We start from the raw sequence: 23,214 nt of genomic DNA on the forward strand, positions 1-23,214 counted from the left end.
TCTCTGTGAGTTCGAGACCAGCCTGGCCTACAGAACTAGTTCCAAGACAGCCTCCAAAGCCACAGAGAAACCCTGCCTCGAAAAACCAAAAAAACAAAACCATAAACATATTTTTGTGAAAATGAACTTAGAGGTGTACGAAAGACAAAAAGCTGAAAACACAAAGAAAAAATGGATAAAAAAGCAATTGCTATATAAAATACTTTATGCCTTTGTTGTCTGAGAAGGCTTTTGAGGCACCAAGAAAAATCACAGGGTTTGCTTAGGCAAGAGAATTAATTTTTTCTTTCACCTTAAGGACAGATCTGGGCTGATACGGCTGCCATCGGATACCATCAGAATCCAGACTAAATTTTAGCCTTTGTTCCATTATCTTTAGTATTTAGCTCCCTTCCTCAGATTACAAGATGGCTCTTCCCATTCTAGTCATCACAGTGAAATTCTATATCTATCTAACATGGTGGAAGAGTAAAGAGGTCCTACAGCTTGCCAGATGAGTCAGCTCCCCTACAGAGCTCCCTCAGAAGCACCACCTACTGATTCCCAAATATAGCTCATAAGATTTAGTGTGTCATATGACTATACCTTCTTGACAAGAAGACTGGGAAACAATACTTTTAAGATGGAAATATTTCTAAGTTCCCTTAGGGATTTTATTTGGGGAAAGTAGGCAAAGAAAGGACAAGATATATAATAAAATTCCTGACATAAATATAATAAAGGTACAGAAGCGACACACTAGACATGTTAGGGAAGTGTTTTCCTGTGGTAAAAATGGGAATTCAAAGGTCATATTCATGTTCAGATAAGGGAAATAATAGCAACAAAAGTCTAGATAGCTCAGCATAATATTCAAAATCTTTAAAAATGTCTTAAAACTATTGAAGTAACAAGAAACAAATAATGTAAATGTAGGCTGTCCTTAGGCTAGTCCATAATCAGCAAAGTTAGTTCAATAAATACACAATCTTGGGGAGAAAATCGTGCCACAAAGTAACAATTGCAGTCAAAATGCTATTTGTGAAAAAGAAAAATACCTTCACCTGTTGAATAATCGCTATTTAATGTTATTGTAGAAACAGACCCTTTCCCCTGTCTTTGAGTATATATGTAGTATTTGTCTAAAGATACATGCATATATACATAAGATTCTTACTTAGATTTGTGAACCAGGAATCCTTTGGTCACATTTATCTTTTAAAACACCAATAACATTTATTATATACATCAAAAAGTATAATATATAATAATATATACATAGCAATAATTTTGAGTATCTTGTGAAAAAGATGAAGATAAAAGCTTGGATATCACTGTTTTCCCCCAAAGATGTCATACCATGATCTAAAGATATGCTTTTAAAAAAGATACATTTTACTTCCTTGAATGAAATGATGGAAAATATTTGCAAAGTTCCTTTGAGAGATAGTGCCATACTGATGAAAGCAACATTTACTTATATCAATGAACGTGGGTTAGTTCAGCTGGGGTCTAACTAGAAGTGTCACACTGGTGCAATAGTGGCAAACATTCTATGAGAGTAAGTAACCACTTTCTGCCTGCATTTAAGGCCCACTCCATGAGATGGTGAACCCATACCTGACACTGCTAAAGTAACCAAGAACTTGAGACTAGATAGATGAGACTGGAAAGATCATGGGTCTATGGAGAAACCTACTATTGTTATTCTGCTAAAGGAACATAACAGTAAGATGAATCCTAATAACACACTCCTATAGCCATAGACCCTGGCCTTTCTCAACTTACATCAGAGAAGCTTCTTGACTACATCAGAATTAATACAGAGGTCCACAACTCGTCAAAGTGCTGACAGTGAGAGACCTTGCAATCTCAGTCCTAAATGAGACTTTCCACCAAACCCCTTCCCCTCATGATTCAGGGATCTATGTGGAAGAGAAAATGGAAGGGTTATAAAAGCCAGATGGTTGGCTCCAAGGATATAGTGTCTTCCAGAGACAACAGGTCTGATGAAGGTATGAACTCACTATAGTGTGACAACACACACAAGGCCTGCAAAGGTTCAAGTCAGATGGATTCCCAGCACCGAGAGGGGGGAGTAGATATGGTCTCCTACCCCTAATCAAGAAGCTAATCACAACTGATACCCACTGACAAAGGAAAATCAGTCAGTGGAGTCTCCCTGGATATATCAACCACAATTCAGGGTAGTTCACATTCCCTTTTGTCAACACAAAAGGGGCTCAGTGGTATTTTTGTCAACTTTGTTTCATTCTGCTTTGGAATGTTTTTGTCTTATTGGTCTTTGGTTTGCTTGTTTTGATTTCCATTTTTGTGTTTTTGCGTTTCTTGGGGGATTTTTGTATTTTTTAAAAAGAGAGGGAGAAAGAGGGTAAAGTTGGGTGGCTAAGAAGTTGGGGAGAATCTGGGAGTAACTGGGGGAGAGGAAAACATGTTCAAAACATACTGTATGAATTTTTCAAAACAAAATTATTCTAGCTTGATATTGACTATTATTATTTTTTGATGTTTTAATTTACTTTTTGAGAATTAAATACAAAATCTTATATTCTTTTCCCATGCCCCAACTCCCCCCATACTTCTCTCTTGACCATTGTTACTAATGAAGTCAGCAATGATCATAAAATCTCCTGCTGAAATTGGAACCAGATGATTTTGATGCCAATTGAGTCTGACCTTATAGCCAGAAAGAAGCAGAGGCCAGACAAGTTGCCTAGAAGAAACAAAGACCAGCTGGGCCCACTAGAAAGAGCATTAACCACCTATTGAGTTGCCTTCAGGCTGTGCAGTTTGCCCCAGGTTTCCCAGCTTTTGTGGACTATTACCCATGTGGTGGTGGGCTTTGCTATGCAGCTGCTCCTCTGTTCCTATAAGTAACCCCAATAAATCACATTGGTACACCAAGTTTGGATATGCTCTATCTGTACTTAGACTCCCTTTTTGATTTGCATAGACATGTTTTGAATATCCCAGAAAAAAAGTCTTACTGCAATCATATAGTCTATGGTTATTGGTGGGGGAGCATTGTCAACTATGATAACTTTACTCAAACTACACATGTATACAAATAGACTATATGCGTTATGCTAATTTTAGGTAAATAAATAATGTTTCCTTGTGGATTTTCAGACGTCCTTTGTGTTTTTTCTCCTTCTTCCTCCATCTCTTTCTGTATTGATGCCCTGCCCCAATTAAAGTTCACTCTCTGTTTTTTCCTATTTCTCCCTTCAACACAGAGGTGAGCAAAGAATAGCTCTATGGAGAGATAAAGAAAGCTCTGTATGAATTGTGTTAGGCTCTGGGCTTAGAACCTTTCCAAACCTCTGAAGCTATCAGTTAATCAGCCTCTGCAACACAGTTTAAAAAGGCATTTGTAGACATAGCTTTTCCCCAATAGTTCTCATTCCTAGTTCCAGAACCAATCACATCCTGTGCTTTGTATGTGTGTGTGGGGGGGCTCATATATTATTTTCAAATAGTATAACATAATGTCCCATGTAGTTAGGAAGAGTCATTCCTATAATCTGGTGTAGATGAGGTTCAGTAACAGGGAAGACAGCAGTCTTCAGGAAACATTAATAACTGGTAAAGCCATTAAGGAAAAAAATCTCCTGGATTATATCAAGACTATTAGCATAATGATCCAAATCTGACTTGTTTTTTTCCTCATCTGCTCTATCTGGTACAACATTTATATGTGACATATAATAGGATTATTATACTTAAAATAATTATGCACATCGTTTAGTCTGAAGGTAATAGATGAAAGAAATACACATCTTAAACGACCAAAATTTACATATTTTAATAAAAAGCTAGTTTAACTATACATTCTCCCTGTATTTACAGTTATTTTTACCATATGAACTATCTTATTTATATTTACAATATTTAAATAAATCTATCGTCTTTTAAACATAGTTTTTCTTTCGTCCATTTAGACCTTAAAGTTATTAGCTCATGTGGAGTGACTAGCTATAAATTTGGGGAAGATTGATCTGCAATATTTAAATTATTACAGCTCTTCTCTATGGATACTGACTTGATCTGTTTTATTATATTTGTATTATATCAGATTTATTTTGTACAATAAATGGAAAATCACATTACCGAACAAATTAGATAACAATATAGTATTTTTTAAACTTCCTTTTTAACAAGATTGTCTCTTTTTTTTGGTTTTACGCGATAGGGTTTCTCTGTATTGTTTTTGGAGGCTGTCAGTCTAGCCTAGCCTCGAACTCACAGAGATCTGCCTACCTCTGCCTCCCGAGTGCTGGGATTAAAGGCTTGCGCCACCACTGCCCAGCAAGATTGTCTTTTTAATGGACCAAATAGTAATAATAGTGATAGAAGCAAGAGGTCAGACTTTATATGAGGCTTTAAATGAGAACTTTATATCCTGTAGGCATAACCTAATCTTACTTTTCATTTTAATGGTCAGAAATGGAAGTGGAACCCAGGAGTCATTGTAGTATTGTCCATTTCCTTTTATTAGAAATATGCAGACATTAATTGTATGAGTCACATCTAACTGTACAATAGGACACCTTAGAGACCAATGTAATCAATAAACAGTACTTAAGACATAAGATATCGTGATTATTATCAGCAGGGACTGATGTCTTTTGTATAATTTGGATAAGATCCTCCATAAGATCTTTGGATATTTCTAGGAAGGATACATGGAGTTAAAGTTACTTTCTTTGTTAGACAGAAGTGTCCTATAGAGCCATTTACAGTGCTGGATTTGTTGTATTTTCATAGTAATAAAAATGGTTGTGCCTAGTTTATATATGTTTATGCATTTTGATAAGAATATAATATAGCATATATGTTTTAATAGAAAAATTGTTTTCTTTGATATAAGAAATTGGATCTAAAAATATAGGTACCCCAATATGGAGTTTCTTTTGGAAGATATAAATAAACTTTTGTCAGTTTAAAAATCCAGGTATCCAAAGTAGGATAAAAACATTGACATTATTTTTACTTTATTCCTTCTGAGCCACCTGTTTACATTTGTAATGAGTATGTAAATCATTTAACAAGTATTGTACCTAAACTATTTTATCTTTATTTTTAAACTAAAAATACAGAGATGGATAATTGTCCCAATTATATTATTATGTTGTAAAATTCTAAGATTATCTGTAAATCTTAAAATGACCTTGTAAGCCTTGAAGCAGACTTTTTTATTGAATTCTTTTCATTTTACATACCAACCCCAGTTCTCCCTTCATCCCCTTCTCCTGCCCACCCCCCATCTCCTCCACTCCTCAGAGGAGGAAAGGCCTCTCTTGGAAAGTCAACAAAGTCTGGTATACCAAGTTGAGGCAAGTCAGTTCATGCACCTGGGATAAGTCCTGGTCCCACTGCCAGTGGCTCACCTCACCAACAGATCAAGCCACATAACTGTCACCCACATTCAGAGGGCCTAGTTAGGTACCATGCAGTTCCTCAGCTGTCAATCCAGAGTCTGTGAGCTCCCACTAGCTCAGGTCAGCTGCCTCTGTGGTTTTCCCCACCATGATCTTGATCCTCTTGCTCACATGATCCTTCCTCCCTCTCTTTCACTGAACTCCAGGAGCTCATCCCAGTGCTTGACTATGGGTCACTGCATCTGTGAAGCTGGTTTTAAAAAAATGACCATTGGGGAAAAATGTTTAGAGATGTATCTTACATAGGCTTGGCTAAGAAATGAATCTTGAAAAGTTTGTTCGTTCATTCGTTTGTTTTCAAAGAGTCAATAGTGATAAAAATATCCTTAATGCACACACATACACACAAATATATATGCACACACATATATATGCTTATACACATATAAACACACATATACATACACACATATATGCATGCACAGATACACACACATATACATACACACATACAAAGCACATATAAAAGCACAGAGATAAGTCAACCACTTAATCTTTGGAACAAAGAGTTTATTGTCTCAAAGGAAGGCAATTAATTATCCAATAGAAAAAAATTGCACTGTGGATCAGGAGTAATCATCTCTTTAAATTAATTTATATTTTCAAGTAATATAAATCATGTTATAGAAGCAGCACTGAGACAAAGATCAGAAGTGTATTCCAATAATTGAAATACTAGATATGCGGTCACCCTTAGTCTTTGGGGGCAATTGGAATTGGTACTATTTTCCTTAAAATTTTAGTTTTACAATGAGTCAAAGTAAATTGGGCCAGTTTAATAACGTTAGTTTATACGAGCACTTACATACTAGCCAATCTGGTGCCAAGTTAATGATATAAAACAAACACATGTTGACAGTATATGCATATATGATCAATCATAAATATGCAATATTTTAAAAGCAAAGATATTTAATTCTATTATTATGAGGAATTATTTACATCTTCTGTAGTCTTCATTATGAAAAGGTAATGTAATGCAAAGATCTTTAATAAATATATATATATATCAATTATTTTATATGTAGTCTAACCTTAATAAAAACTTTACATTTAACATTTTAATATTAAGAAAATTTGGAAACATTATTTCTATGTTACCTATGATTATTATTCAAGTGTGAAATAAAATTTTACTTGGTATATTTCCTCTTTTGGAAGGAAAATCATATCAAAATCTATGAATATAGATTTTATAGCTTAATGAAATACTTATCTTCTGACTCTAATGAATATTGTTTTATATTAACAATAAACACTTTCGTGTCTTATGAAACAACTGATAGACCCAAAGGTACCTTTTTATAAAGTTTTAAGATGTTCTGAGTACCCAACTTTATGAAGTAGTATATATTCCTCAGGTTTTTCAGTACGTTACCAAAATAGTCACATTTTAAAATATACACATGTGTATTTTAATTAAGCATGTCAAAAATAATGCTTTAGCACACAATTAAAATGAGTTAAAAAACTGGTATGTCACAGTTTTTAAAAATTTCTTTTGACAGAAATGATACATGAAAACAGTTATCACAGAGACACATGACACAATTACATGCAATCTAGTTGTACCTTTTTAAAGCAGAAAGTTTATTCATTTGAAGTTGTTTTATTATTTTATGTGTATAAGTGCTTTGGTTTCACATATGCCCGTGCACCACATGAATGTAGTGCCTATGGTTGCAAGAATAGGGCATCAGATCCCTTGAAACTAGAGTTACAGCTGATTTTGAGCACCATGTGGGTCCTGGGACTCAAACCTGGGTCCTCTGGAAGAGCTACCAATGCCTTTAGCCCATGAGCCATCTTTCCAGCTTCTGCTTTTAAAAAAATCTCCCATAAAGTGAAAACATACAGAGTTTAAACTTATCTCTTTTGGCCTTAACATTATAGAAGGCAGCCTCTTCTTCAGAAGCTATAGAGAAAGCAACAGCAGAGAGATCTCTCCTTGTCTAAGTTACCATCTTTACAGAAGGCAAAGGTCATGGACAGGAAAACAAAGAGTCAGAGAACATAAAGACCTCCCCATTTTCCCAAACACTTGTGAGTTGAAAGTTTGTAGTTACAAATGTAAAGCTGCTTGGGGTACCAGATGGTAGTTTATCTCTAAACACTTCCTCCTTTCTGGAAACCTTGTCCCCTCACCCCATCTGCCTTTCTCCCTTTCTCCTAACAGTAAAACTCAAGCCTCTCAGTGTTAACTAGAGATTCCCATTCTGGATCAGGGTTACATGCTGCTTTGACCATTGAGGGTCTCACTTGTCACTCTTCGTCCTCTTCCCCTCAGTCTTCGGGTTATCCAGCACATTTATAAAGACATGGATGTGCTCAGAGACAATGGGTTATCAAATCTGATGTGTTTCCAGACAGGTAATAAAGTTCCTTCTGACCCAGGAGCAGGAGGGTCGTTGGATTTCCCTGAGGCCATTGAAAAGACAGTTCTGTTGAGTAGGAGAACACAGGCGTCTCTCACCTTTTGTTTCTTTATGATCAGGTACTCAGTAATTTCCTGAGCTAAAGTGTGCAATAAGCAGAAGCCACCAAAAGGGGGCAGAATTTGTTGTTTGAAGAGTATTAGGAGACAAAGGAGAAATGCAGCAAACCACTCCAAAGGCAAAGAAAACCAAACCAAAACAAACCAGAAACCACAATATCTTCAAAGGTTTAAAATGGAACAAAACTGACAAGCTGGGTCAGAATCCAGAATGCTACCTTTGGAGATTTGAAAGCAAGCAAGCAAACGAACAAAACCACACCAAATGACTAGACCAAAACGCTTCTAAAGTAAACAAACTAAAGAGATGCTTTCGCCGGGCGGTGGTGGCACACGCCTTTAATCCCAGCACTCGGGAGGCAGAGGCAGGCGGATCTCTGTGAGTTCGAGGCCAGGCTGGACCGACAGCCTCCAAAACAATACAGAGAAACCCTGACTCGTAAAAACCACCACCAACAACAACAACAAAACTAAAGAGATGCTTTCAACTTTGAAAGCAAAGTGAACTAAAAAAGGTGTCTACCAAACAGAAACCTTAAATAACCATCCAACTGATGCAAAGGAGGTTTGAGACAGCCCTGGGAAGAACTCATCAACTATCTACCTGAGGAAATAACTCCAAGTGACTTGGACTGAATGGGGCTTTGTAGGTACATTGCTTCCATCCAGGCAACCACTGTTGTGTCAAGTGTATCATTCTCTCAGAGTCCCACACTGGGTGCCATAACTGTCCATGCAAAAACACAGCTCTCACCTTACAGAGTGTAAGAGTTTAATTTGGAGCCAAATGTAAGTGACCATGGTCAAGGAACACACATTTGGGTTACCCCCAATTCCTTTTCCAACATGAAATAGTTCCATGGTATATGTCTTTTCTTTTTAGCAATTTCTAATAAGATTTAGGCAGACTTTATACTTTGTAGTCAAATTATCATTTTATTCTGCACTTAGTGTTTATTTCTCCCTATTCTTAATTTTTGTGATGTGTGATGATACAAATAAACTTAGTTTTCATTTCCTCAAAAAAAATAGTTCCATGAAGTTTTTTTTGTTTGTTTTGTTTTGGTTTTGGTTTTTTTGTTTGTTTTGTTTTGTTTTGTTTTTTTGTTTTTTCGAGACAGGGTTTCTCTGTATTGTTTTGGAGGCTGTCCTGGAACTCACTCTGTAGACCAGGCTGGCCTCGAACTCACAGAGATCCGCCTGCCTCTGCCTCCCGAGTGCTGGGATTAAAGGCGTGCGCCACCAACGCCTGGCTCCCATGAAGTTTTTATAGTAACAGGACAAAGAAAAGCCTAAATCAAGGCATTTCTCAAATGCACTGGGAGAAACATCCAGAGGCAGGCTATTGCGAAGTAGAAGAATCTCAGCTATAGATCTCAGATGCTATCTGACAACATTCTTAGCCCTTTGATTGACAGAAAATGGTGCTTGGTTAAATTAGCATACACCAAAGCACTTTTATCACTGGATATCAGTTCTGGTCTTATCTGTTAGTCACAGGATGTGAGGTATAACACAGAGGTAGGCAAGGCGTAGATATTTAGAAGGCTAAAGACTTCCAGAGCTAAATTTGAATCAGGCTCTGCACCTGACACATTGCCACTCTCCACATCACTGAAGAGCTGATAAGTCACTCGGGCTATGTGGACTCTGCTTCCTTCTTGTGCACAGGGGTAAGACATAGTAAAGAGCAGCAGGGGTCCTTTGGAGGACAGTAACCTACTGATCACATGCTGTGGCGTTTCTGGCTTTGTATTCATTTTTGGTTTTGAGATAGGTTCTCATCCAGCCCAGAGTGGCCTGGAAGTCCCTATGTAAGCAAGGCTGACTTTTAATTTACCAGTACTACCTCCCACCTCCTGTTGTGGAATGTTATTTTAACTATGTAAAGGTGTGTTACATTTGTTTATGCTGTTTTTGTTCAATTACATAAAGATGTGTTGCTGTTTCACCTTGTCTGCCTAAGGCATCTGAAAGGCTTAATAAAAACCTGAATGGCCAATAGGGGGATAGGTACAGATGACAAGAGAAGAGAGAATGAAAGAGAATGAAAGGGAGACACCTGGGGCCAGCCAGCTGCCAGACAGACAGACACAGAGCAAGCAGTGAAAGTAGGACATACAGAATGAAAGAAATGTAAAAATCCCTGAGGAAAAACGTAGATGAAGAGAAACAGGTTAAGTTATAAGGTAGGCCAAGCATTCATAACTAATATTAAGTCTCTGCATCATGATTTTGGAGCTGGTTGGTGGCTGAAAAGGAAGCCTGCTACCACCTCCAAGTACTAAGATTATAGGCTTTTGTGTCACCACTCTTGGTTTATGCAGCACTGAGATGGAACCTGTAGCCTCATGCATCCTAGGCAAGCACTCTGTCAACCAAGTTATAGCATCCCTCCAAATCCTGCGGTCATTTCAGCTGGCCTTAGGGGAAGGAAAATGCTGAGTTGTCGACAGGTTTCATCCACTCAAAGCATGGTCTTTTGTGTTATTTCTCCATATTTTTACTGCTTAATCTGAATCTCTGCCTTTTAATAATGTATTTGACAAAGATTTCTGCTTCTTGAACTTCTCTGGTTTAAGCCCCAAAGAAAAATCAGACAACATTCTTGCAACTTAAACAGGTGTTAAGGACAAAGTGATTGAATTATAATCCCTGGTCATAGAAGTAAATTTTGGTCCTTTTATTTTTCTTTCACACACATGATATTTCCCTGACATCTGTGCAATATAAATATATCTAGAAAGTGTGAAATGAAAAATCTGTTCCACTAAAGACATAAAAGAGACCCCAAATGAAGTCTCCATGATGGTGTTCATCATCATGGGCACAGATGGTGTCCTCCTCTAGCTCACCCCTCCCTCCCCTCAATGCAGGCTTAAGTTTCATCCACTGTATTCATCCAAAAATATCACATGCAAATAGATATCACCAGAAGAACCCATCTGCACACTATATTTTTATTTTTCTGTCTTTTGTGTGCATCCAACTTTAGGTTGATAAATCAAGAAAAGTATGGTTTCCAGTCACACAATGCTCAGATTGAATGTGTATTGTTGCCATAGAAATTCAGTGACCTAGAAGTCTAGTAGCCATTAAAGTATTTCATCAATAACCATGGTATTATCATCATTTTACACTGAACACTTGTCATTTTCTCCTCCAGTGTCCATGCCACAGAAGACTAGAGTCACTTACTAATAACCCCATGTATGTTCATTATGGAACAGGACATATGAAATCATCAATATACTGTTCTGTTTTCTAAAATATCTAAAAGAGGCTTTAAGATGGCTGGAATTTATACTTTGGGTGGAGTTGAAAGTTTGTGAAAACACAGGAATACTGCCACATCCTTGAGAACTCCAACTGTCTCTCCACCTCACAGTAGCCTAATCTGGAAAAGTGATGGTTACAAGCAAACCTCGTAAGCAGAAATGAGTAAGGCAAGTGAAAGCTACGGGACTCTCACAGCTCCCTTGGTGTAGCCCAGGGGAGACAAGGAAGGTGTTTGCTTCAGGAGATTAGGTTGAATTGAAACATGAGGAGGAACATGGAAATTAGAGAAACTGAAAAGGGTGACTCTCAGGGGGACACCTTTGACCACAGATCACTCAGAAAACACCCTGGATGGTGATGGAATCAGTGCATTGACTACCAAATCCCAAAGTTCTAAACATTCTGAAACTGTACATGTTTTCAACATTGCACTGTAGGAACAAGAAGTGTCAAGGATGTCCTTTCTTTAGCACAATACAGTTAGTTTTAAAATTAGAAAAGAATTACTATGGGTATCCACAGAGAACAGGATTAACAGAAAGCTCAATAAGAAATAAGATTACTAGAAAACATGCATTGCACACTAGTAGCCTTAAGTTATTCTATGTACATATAAGACATAAATTTAAAATCATAATTGAATTATCAATTCCTTTTTATCCTCCAGTTTGCTCAGTTCAGCGGCATAAAACAAACAGAATCATGGTCTCAAGATGGTCTGTAGTGTTGTCTGGTTAAAATTCCTATTTTTAAAGAAGAAAGTAAATCACAAAGGAGACAAGCGACTTGAAAGAAGCTACTCAGAGTTGCAGTGCAGGAAGTACACAGGGGACTGGGCCTCCTGGTTTCCTAACATGCCTTGCCTTGTCTGGAAAGAGAAGTAAGAAGTCTCAATGTCTGTAAGTCACACCTGTCCATTCAAGAATCTACCTACAAGAAGACTCCGTCTAAGTAAGCTGGCCCAGGAAACATGTCTGTCTCTAACTGCTAGGTCATCTCAGAAATACAGTGTATGGTGGTTAAATGTGATTTGCCCAAATATGGGTCAGTCTATTTCCTGAATATGTCTGTCATCCTTGCAAAACTTGATGGAGAAGTGGTGGCAGTTCTTTGTCCTGCTTACATACAAGTTAGAGGACAGAACTTAGACCAAACAGTTTTCCTTCAAAGCTGAGACAGAACAAAGGCAGTGACCAGATTAACTTTTGTCAAAACAGACAAATATAGATCATTCAAGTAAAAAAAATTAAATAACCCAACCCTACAGCATTTTATGTCCTCTCTTCATAGTTTTGTTTGTTTTCTGGAGACGAGTAAATGCTCCCTCAGAGGCACCTGCTGAAAGGCCTGGATTTGAGTTCTTGCTTACCATTTCCATTAAGAATCTTACATAACACCTCCAATTCTTCCAACTGACTCATGAAGCAGAAAATACCCACCTACCTCCTGCCCAAACAATTACAGAGCATCTCCATGACCTGAAATCCATTTTGTAAACATTGCTCACTACAGATCATGAACCAGACAAAGTGCAAGGTGCTGCAGGGATGAGGGGTAAGTCTGATAGTGCCCTTGTTCCAAAGAAGAAGCTCAGACAAACATTTAAACCAGGAAGCTGTAGCACATTCACAACTTGTATACCTGCAGTTTGATCAGTACTGACTTAGCTGTGTGGATGAAATGGCTATGTGCAACCAGTAAACTATGCCTAGAGGGTACTGTTATTCCAGGATGTTATTTTAATTGTACCTTTTAAGGAAATTAGTACTCAAATGTGGTATTCTGTGTATCTAAGCTAGAATGCCTTTCCATGTCTAACTTTTCATAATCACTGAAGTAAATGAAAACTCTTTATTTGCCTGTTTAGTTTTATCATTGCCTCACTCGTTATCAAAACTGCAGCAAATGTTAGCATGTATTATGAACAATATCAAATCCTATCAGAGAAAATAAACCTGATGTTATTGTTAATTACTGCACAAGACAACACATGTGTCTATGCTTTCATTAGAAACAAGCAAACAGAAACCAGTAGTTGGAAAAGTTAATTCTCAATTATCAAACAAGAGGTTATAATGAACAATTAAATCTTAAAGAGAACCTGTTACACAACACACTTAAATTCTTACTGCTCCCCAGCACCCCACCCCTGTGAAATCTTCTAGTGGACTAGAATTTATCTGTTTTAAGCCATTAGCTAATTTAATTTATGGAAAAAGTGCAGACACTGGAGTTGATTTTTTTTAAGATGTAAAAATAAGGTCTATAACAAACCCATAGTTTACTTCCATTGTTTGGGCTATAGTTACTTTTCTTTCCTAACCTGGGTAACATTTCTTGCCCCCTTGATCAGTTATCAAAGAGTGCTGGAACTAGAGGGGACTATAGAATTAACTGGACAAACTCACTTTACACTAAAGGAATGAAACTAAGGGTTTTCTTCTAATGATTACATATTTCCTTTAGGTATTTCTTCATTAATCGGCATAGCTAAAGCACGGGCGGCAAAGCTTCAATAGGCCATCTTTAAAAGCCAAAGTGTGAAAGAAGTGAGCAGAATGATGCTATATCCACAAATAACAGCAGCTGCAGTCCTTCTGCATGAGACGCTGTTCCGGCTCAGGATGTGGCCTCCTGAACCACGTCGATAATGTCACAATCTGAATAAATTTAGGCAATTGTCTTAATGAAAACCCATCCCTCCCCCCACAAGAAGAGACCTGTCACTCTGCAAAGAAGTCAAGTGCACTAGATTGGGACCCTAGTGTCAGTCTGTCAGAACATGGTTTGTTAAAAGAAATGCTCTACACCTCAATTTGCCTGTTGGTCCAGGAATTAAAATAGTTCTTCATTTTACCAATGACACATTCCAGAGGAGGTAGCAAGTGGAGGAATCAGGCAACAGGGAATTCTGCCATAATCAACGTCTCTACAAACAGACACACACATTCATATTAGGGTAGGCATGTGGATTGTAATCCCTTCTTAGTGGAAAACACATTTTCAAAATGAATCCCCAAGCTAGAGTGAATTACCGTGATAGCCACAGCCGGAGGGAGTCCCACTGTTGAGAAACGCAGATCTGGCCACCTGCTTGAGAAGCCTTGGAACGCAACACCGCTGGGGTCTTTTAAGGGGTGGCCTTTTCAGGTAGGGCACCTACCCTCCTAAATCGCCTTTTAAATTCCAGGAGAAAAAGAAGTCACCTCTTATCTTTGAACTATGCTGTTCTTCCTATATCCACTTCTGCTGAATACAGCATAGTTATCTTTTTCAAAGAAAGAAGGACGACAAGGGGGACTCGCACCACTGCAGATTCCAGAAGTAGCCCCAAACTACAGCAACGTCAAAAAATATCTTCTGCAGCAAGGAAAATCCCCGCATGCTATCTGCTGTTAGCTCAATGCAGACTGAGGCTAGCTCTGCCCGGAACCACAGCAAGCTGGGGCATCTCTGCAGCCTGTGTCCCTGCCAGCTTCCCCCCACCCCACCCCCATGCGCCGAATTTGGCAGAGAAGTTACCCTGCCCAGCCTCTGTGCACAAGAGGAACAGCCCACACATCCGCACTCCCCAAATTAGTCCAGTGCCTGGGAAATTGAGGCTTTAGGGCTGTCAGAAAGCCCTGAAACGGAGGATGGAGGGCCACTTTGAGTTCTAGTATTTTGCTGCATTGTCATGGCCTGGTGAAGTATGGAGAATGTGTCGGATCTCCAGTCAAAAATGGACCGGATGCGGTTTTCCCAGCGCCCCCTGCCTACACCCCACCCCAGCCCCTCTTCCCGCCTATGTGCAGGTAGCAGTAGGGTGGGCGAAATGACCAGATACTCCCGCCGAAACTCAGGTGGCAGGCCCAGCTGAGAGGCACAGCCAGCCAGGGATAGGGAATCGCCTGGGGAACACCCACACCGCGCATCTTCCCAGCCGGTCACCACCCAGGGGACTGCACCTGGCCACCGGCTGCAAGAGCCCTTGAGTAAGCACAAGAGAGTTCGAGCGGAGACCAGGGGATACAATGTCTAAAAGCCCATCCCAAGCGTAGGCTCATAAGCAGCGGGTGTGGGCTGGGAAGGGGGGATTACGTAGGTCTCTCCGCCCCCTCCCCTGGCATCTCCCAGCCACTGGGAGGGCGCCCAGGGGCGGAGGAGGCGCTGCGAACCCATTTGGGGGCTTCTTTGTTTCTCTCCGGGGCCCTCAGGAGGGCCGGGTCAGCTTGCTGTACCCAAGCTTTGGGATGCCATCCTGGCCTGGGCGGCGACCCACCCCAAGCCAACAATTGAACCTCGCGGGAGAAGAAAGAGGGTGGGTAGAAGGGTGGATCCCGGCTGTAGGAGGGAGGGAGCTGCAGGGGCTTCATAGGGGTGAGGAAGCCGCCCGAGAAAGGGGGGAGGGGGCGCTGGAGGTTTGAGCGTGGTGTCTGCTTACCTTGGCAGCCTCCGACTGGACACAGATCATGCTCCGGTCAGCACGCAGGTTAGAACTGGGGGTCGCACGTGGCTTACATAGGTGCCAAGCATTGAGGACCCGCTTTGCGAGCCCTGGGCGGTCAGCGTCTTTCGCCTTATTCTGGCTGTCCGGAATCCAGAGCCAGTTGCTGTCAGAGCCACCACCAAGGCTGGAGCAGCTCCCGCTGGTGAACCCGTGCAAGCCAGGAGGGGGCCTTCTGGGTCAGAGGCGCGTGGTGTTGCGGCTCTAGCAAGGGCTCCCGGTGCGTGGCAACGCAGCACACTTTATTGCTTTATCCTCCCTCCTGCATCCCCTCCCTTCCTGCTTGCTCCTCTGTGGGAACCAGACTTCAGGACCAACCAGGAGCCAGGCTTGTTCTCTGTAGCTCTGCTCCGCCCTGCAGCTTCACGCACCTCCTCCTCGCCCCCATAGTAAATATATATTGATTCTTGTTACCACCCGGCCCCATCCTTCCAGTACCCAGCACGCGTTCGGGGCTTATCCTGCACCAGCCACGGCTCATCAATCCCTTTGTGCGTATGCAAATAATGTGTTCCTTTCAGTACAAACCTAGGTAGGTATACTGTGACAGGTGTTCTTACCTCAATTTTAAGCACCATTCTTGTCATCTCACAGACTTATTTCAGAGCATCCTCCAGGATTTTCACAGCAAGTACCCAAACAACGTTGTTATCACAAACAAAGGTTGAAAATCTCCCCGAGTATCTATTGTTGGCAAACTTAGCTTTCTAAACAGGCTTAGTATTAAACCGTGTCAACACTAAAACACGAAGTAGGAAAACTTCAAACCTTTCTTTGATCACCCAACCAAGATGCAAAAGAACAACAACAAAAACAAACAAACAAACAAACAAAAGCCGGGTGTTGGCGGTGCACGCCTTTAATCCCAGCACTCGGGAGGCAGAGGCTGGTAGATCTCTGTGAGTTCCAGACCAGTCTGGTCTACAAGGGCTAGTTCCAGGACAGCCTCCAAAGCCACAGAGAACCCTGTCTCGAAAAACCAAAAACAAAAAAAAAAACAAAAAAAAAAACAAAAAAAAAAAAACAAAAAAAAGAAAAAAAGGCAGAAGAAAGTGAAATGCTATTCCCTGGTTGCAGCTCCTCTACATAAACGAATTCATGTGTGTTTGGTTTAATTTGGGCTTCCGTGTGCTCGCATAAAGTGCAAAGGTTCTGAGCACAAATCACCATAAATCTATGATTCTGGCTCGTCATGACGCTTATTTATTTCTTCCAATTTTCCTACCCAGCATCCCCTAGGTACCCCAGTTTTCACATCCTTAGAAGTGATTTTTTTTTCTCTTACCCTGGCAAGACCTCTATCTCTAGAACCTTCTACTGACGAGCTGATTACACACATATCCACCTATCTCTAAGAGCAAGGTGGGTGGCTTCTCCGTGATGGCTTTTTCATTGACCCACCTCTTGTCACTGATTACATTCTCACAGGAGGAACTTTCCAGAAGAGTAATCCTGGCCAACTGAAGGCACCTTTACCACACTCTCCTTCTCCTGGGAGCACCTCCCTTCCCTTCTCTCTGTTCACTTGAGGTGCTTTGCCCTTTCCCAATAGGAATTTCCCTTTGCCAGGCAGGACTCTGATCTTTCTACTAGATGAGTTCATGCTGGCCATTTTTCAGATCATATTTGGAAGTCACAGGGAACCCTGAGCATACATTCAGATTTTATATCTGAATTATTATAGGGCTTCTGTCTGAAGAAGACCTCCAAGAATAGACTTGGTTGAGTTGCAACAATAACCAAACTATAAAACCAACCAGAAACTTGAAAAAAAAAAAACAAACCACAAAACAAGTCTCTTGTATAAAAGTAGTATTGAAGGTTTCTAAATACACACAATACCAACAAACTTCAACAAAGGATAATCATTTACTTCAATAAGTTGCTAAGATGTTCAATTTGATTTTCAGTGCTGCAGCATCAATTTGGCTCAAAAAGATTGTCTTTCTATTGTGTCATGAGGATGACTCGACAAGTCAACATCTCTCAGGGTGTTGTCAGTGCAGAAATCCTGAGTATGCTTTATTTATTTTCCTCTAGGCGCTTTCTTATTTTCTATTCTTTTTCTACTAAAGGAAAAATATACCAAAGCTTCATATCGTCTATAATTTTAGAATTTTTAATGAATTAAAATATAATTATATTATTCATCCCTCTTCCCTTCAACCCCTCTCATTCACACCCCTCCACTTCCTTTAAAATTCATGAACTCCTATTCTTTAATTATTATTACACATACATATACTGTTTAGCATTTCATGTGTGTGTATGTTTAGAGTTGACCACTTGAGGCTGAATAACCATTTCGGGACTCATCTCTGGAAAGTACAAATTCCCCTCTCTCCACAGTTTTTAATTGCCTGTAGTTCTTCATTTAAGGTTGGGGCCTGCACAGTTTTCCCCACCTATGTTAGCATGTCAACTGGCACTGTCATTCTTCAGATCTTATTTAAGCAGTCATGTTGAGATCTCATGTGTGTAGCTTCCTGATCATCTCTCAAAGACACAATCTCACAGGAGACTTCCTGGTCCTTCCATTCTTTTTTTAATTTAAATTAGAAACAAGCTTGCTTAACATGTCAATTCCATGTCCTTCTCCCTCCCCTCCTCCCCTACCCTCCCAATTCCCTCAACTCCTCACCCAATCCCCACTCCACTCTCCAGGGAAGGTGAAGCCCTTCATGGGGGATCTCCAAAACCTGTCATATCATCCAGAGCAGGGTCTAGGCCCTCCCCATGTGTCCAGGCTGAGAGAGCATCCCTCCATGTGGAATGGGCTCCCAAAGTCCTTTCGGATGCCAAGGGTAAATATTGATCTAATACCCAAGGGCTCATAGATTGCTGAGGCCTCCTCACTAACACCCAAATTTAGGGGATCTGGATCAGTCCCATGCTGGCCTCTCAGCCATCAGTCTGGGGTCCGTGTGCTCCCCCTTGTTCAGGTCAGCAGTTTCTGTGGATTTCACAAGCCCATTCTTGACACCTTTGCTCATCACTCCTCCCTCTCTGCAATTGGGTTCCAGAATTCAGTTTGGTGTTTAGCTGTGTGTGTCTGCCTCTGATTCCATCAGCCACTGGATGAAGGCTCTAGGATGGCATGCAAGGTAGTCAATCTCATTATCGGGGAAGGGATTTAAGGTAGCCTCTCCACTATTGCTAGATTGTCAGTTGGAGTCATCCTTGTAGATCTCTGAAAATCTCACTAGTGCCAGATCTCTCCTCAAACCTATAATGACTCCCTCTATTATGGTATCTCTCATCCTGTTCTCCTCTATTCTTCCCCTGACTCAACATTCCTGCTCCCCTATGTCTTCCTCTCCCATTCTCTTCTCCCTCTCACTTTTCCCCAACTCCCTCTCCCTTGCCCCCATGCTACCAGTTCACTCAGGAAATCCTGTCCCATTCCCCTTCTCTGGGGTACCATGCATATGTCTCTTAGGGTCCTCCCTGTTTCCCAGACTCTCTGGTGGTGGGATTGTAGGCTGGCAATCCCATGCTTCATGACTAAAATCCATATATGAGTGAGGAAAATCTTTCTACTCCATCCTCCCTGATATTCCCTGAGCCTTAGCTATAGAGGTTGTGTTGCAGATATGTCAACTGAGGCTGGGCATTCCACAGTCAAGTTGTTCTGTGTATTTTGACTAGGTGTGACTTCTGTAATGGTCTCTGGGATGGAAACTTTTGATGACTGGTGAGAACTATGCTTATCTGTAGGCATAAGGACAGATATTTAGAATGTAGTTAAGAGTTATGCAGGCTTAAGGATGAGGTCTTCCTCTGATATCTGTTACCTCACTAGTCATGGGTGGTTGACTAAGATTTCAGTATCAAGCATGATTTCCCTCCCATTGAACAGACTTTATGTCCAATTAGATGGCTGTTGGTTACCACCAATATGTAAATGCCAGGTTTGCCTCTTTGGGATATTTTTCCATACTGATTAGTGTTGTGGCTCATAGGTACCACAGTTTAACAGGTTGAATAAATAATCAAATTTGTATCAAGCACTTTCTACATGCCCCATCCTCCAGTGATCTCTGCAGTGTTGAGAAAATAACACTGGTCAGAGGCTTCATCTTCACCTTCAATGTGATGTGAGAATTGTATCTGGTTTACAACATGTTATGGGGCAGGTTAGCAAAAGAAATGACTTAGCAATAACCTGGCTAGGCCTATGCCCACAACTTCCTCTGAACAATGTACCTAGCAATCTGTTAACAACCTAAGAACCCCACCTGCATCTAGCTGCATGCACACAATGCACATATCACAACAAACAATAGAATGGGTCTCCCCCCTCTTTAATGACCATCAAACAGATAGTTTCTATTAAATTGTACTTTAGTTATAGCAGAGTAGAGGCCTGATCCAACCTAGACTGCTTTGGGCATATATATATATATATATATATATATATATATATATATATATATGCAACCTGTGTCCTCTAAGAGAACTTTTAGAGAGAATCTTCTGCTTATTGTTTTATGCATATGGATGGAATGTATTATAGGAATGGAAATGAATAGTGTTCAAAGATTCGTGTTATCTAAGCCTGTCAGTCAAAAGAGAACCATCCAAACTATGGCATTGGTACAAAATTCTTTCTTTGCTTGAATTCCAGAAAAGGTAGGCCTAAACAAAAATTGGCACTGAGTATTCTCATTAATATAGGAACTGTCACTCTTAAGAGCGTATTCTGATTCATACTGTCACTTTTCTTTGAATAAAGTTTCTCTGCTACATTGCAGTCTGTGTGAGCCAAGATATCAAGAGCCTGAAAACATCTGACCTAGACTGCTATGACTTAAGACTTAGGACAATAGCCCATAGGCAAGATTGCTCAACTTCAGTTAATAGAACAAGTTACATATCTCATCTTTTACAATGATGGAAAAGATAATTTTAACTTTGAAGTGAGGGAGGGTAAACCTGCATGTGGATACCTAGTGGCAGTAGCCTTCTTAGAAGCTATGAGGGTCTAAGGGTAGTTTTAGGTCAAAGGCCAACTCTAGGCTGGCATTGTATGAGAGACTATGGGAATCTCTCTACGTGAGTTTATTCATTCAACAATCTTTGAAGTGTGATGATTTACCAGAAGAAGTTTTGAAGAAGACAGTCTCTTACTTACTAAAGATTATAATTGTGAGAATGAAAACTTCTAACTAAACAAACAAGCATTGTACATTTGATTGGAACAGTGACAGGCAAAATGTCAAGCTGACAGTACACAAAGGCTGTATGTAATCCAGATCTAGGTTGGAAGTGGGAAAAGGAAGGATGGGAGTTGAGAGTAAACTTTGTACCTCAGCTGAAGCTTGAAGGATTAGTGGGAACAGAAAGTGAAGGAGTGGAAACAGAGTGACCAGAAGACAGAGAGTGGAGAGAAGACAGTGAGGCCTGCAGCCCTCAACCTGATTCCAGTGTTGGCTATGGCAGAGATGGGCAGTGGTTTCTATGTACTCTTAATGTGCATGGTCCTAATGACTGTTATGGTGTCTATTTTTGTGTTTATTTTCGTGAAGAATATTTTTGAAACATCTTCCCATTTTAAATGTCTTGTTTGCTTTTGCACAGTTTATTTCATATACTCATTTGTTTTACATATAAATTATTTGTCTGACATGTAGTATCTGAGTATTTCCCTTCATCATGAGACTTATCTTTTAATTCTTTTAGTGTTTCCTCTCTCAAAGAAAATATTTGCATTTGATGTAGTTCAAATTAACAACTTTCTTTTACAGATCATGCTTTTGACATCACATCTAAGAATTGTTTTGACAAATCAAGGTTACAAGAGTTTATCTTAGGATGATTTATAGTTTTATATTTATACTTAGGTCTGCAGTCCTTTTTGATTTATTGTTACTTCTTAGTTGTGATGTATAGGCCATGATTTATTTTAATTTTGTTCACTGTTTATGCACGTCAAATTATTGTAGTACTGTTCTATCTTAATTGAATTGCTTTCACAATTTTAAAAAAAGTCATTTGGATGCTCATCAGTGATCTGTGTGTTGGTCTGTTTGCCAATGTTATTTTGATTATGTAATTTTATATCATGTTAGTCCTCCAACTCTGTTATTTAGCAAATTCTTTTCAGTATTTATTTTTCTTTCCTATACTTAACATCAACTTATTAATATTTACCAAAAATGTCTGCTTAGATTTTGATTGAGATTATATTAAACTTACAGGTCAGTTTTGGAAGAATTTTAAGTTTTCCAATTCATTAATATCATATAATCCGTCAATTTAGTATAATTCTGTACATATTGACTTTATTTATTTTATAAGATGCTGAAGTTTGTGTGTATTATGTAAGTAATACACAGAGTTTAGAAGATGCTTACTCAATAATTTCTCCTTTTTGGTGATACTATAAAAGCTATTGAGTCTGATTTTGAATTTTGCTTTCTCTTTTAAACGTTGCACTGATTTATTTGGTAGGGGGGGTGTTCACGTGCCTTAGTATGCACGTGGAAGTCAGAGGACAACTTAGCAGAGTCTGTTCTTCACTATGTGTGAATCCCAGAGATCAAATTCAGGTCGTGGGGTTTGGTGGCAAGCAAACAGAACCATCTTACCAACCTCTGACCTATACTTTCTATTAAAATGTACCCAGGAGCTGTATTACTCTTGCGTGGACATACTGACAACTGATACAGAAATGATTAAATCATTGTCATGAAGTAGGAAGTATATACTGGCCTATCACTAGAAACAGGACAAGTGGCAGAAGCAGAGTCACATGGGCAAGCAATAGTCAGTGAGAATGCAGAAGGAGCAAAGGAAGAGCATGGCCCAAGTCTGTTTCTGTTTTCTGTGGACAGAAAGGGATGATGCAGGTTAGGAAATTTCTATAGCTCTAGGTCACACATTAATCTTTAGCTGTTCTTTCCCTGGCCTTGGTATGATGCTCCAGGGGAACAATGCCCACTTTTGTCTTTTGAGGACACCAGGCACTGGCATGGTTTACATACACACATATAGGCAAATGCTCAAAGACAAATGGTAAAAATAAATGAATTATATTAAAAATAAAAATAGGATTGATAGGATTGTTCACTGCCAGCATAAATAAAAACAAATGAATGTCAGTATTTTATGCCGTACTTGGTTTGATTCATTTTTATCTTCAGAAGCTTTTCTGGAAATTTCCTGAATTGTCAATATAAGCAATTATATTTACTGTGACCTGAGGGACCTTTCTTTATTGCTTTCAATTCTGTATGCCTTCCTCTTTATCTTACTGGCTGTCTTTCTTCTTGTGTGTGTTTTTATTTTATTAACAAAATAATTTATTATTATCTTCTAATTCATGATGGGTGGTGTAAGTTTGTTAAATATTTGTGCTTATATTAAACTTAGGAAGAATATGATATAACTACCAAGAGTTACAGGTGTGTGATAGGGACAATAATAATAACTATGGGAAAGCAATAAAGAACTCTGAAAATATGAGTTTATAGACAGACGTTTATTGAAAATCTAAAAGACGCTGTACAAGG

General features: G+C 39.5%; 1 protein-coding gene across 7 annotated transcripts in view; it reads right to left on the reverse strand.

Annotated features, from left to right (window-relative positions):
• The window catches only part of Hecw1 (HECT, C2 and WW domain containing E3 ubiquitin protein ligase 1), a 279,382-nt gene extending 263,359 nt beyond the window's left edge, over window positions 1–16,023 (reverse strand). For 5 of the 7 annotated variants that reach the window (XM_040755624.1, XM_040755621.1, XM_040755623.1 and 2 more), the window contains exon 1: window positions 15,638–16,023. In XM_040755624.1, the coding sequence (XP_040611558.1) occupies window positions 15,638–15,667 (30 nt within the window). In that variant the 5' untranslated portion in view covers window positions 15,668–16,023. Of the gene's footprint in view, window positions 1–14,249; window positions 14,706–15,637 lie in introns of those variants that run through there. The other 2 variants (XM_040755620.1, XM_040755622.1) reach the window with 2 other exon arrangements.
• Window positions 16,024–23,214: the final 7,191 nt, after the last annotated feature.

The sequence above is a fragment of the Mesocricetus auratus genome, unplaced genomic scaffold (genome assembly GCF_017639785.1).
Source record: "Mesocricetus auratus isolate SY011 unplaced genomic scaffold, BCM_Maur_2.0 Super-Scaffold_100013, whole genome shotgun sequence".
Taxonomy (NCBI): domain Eukaryota; kingdom Metazoa; phylum Chordata; class Mammalia; order Rodentia; family Cricetidae; genus Mesocricetus; species Mesocricetus auratus.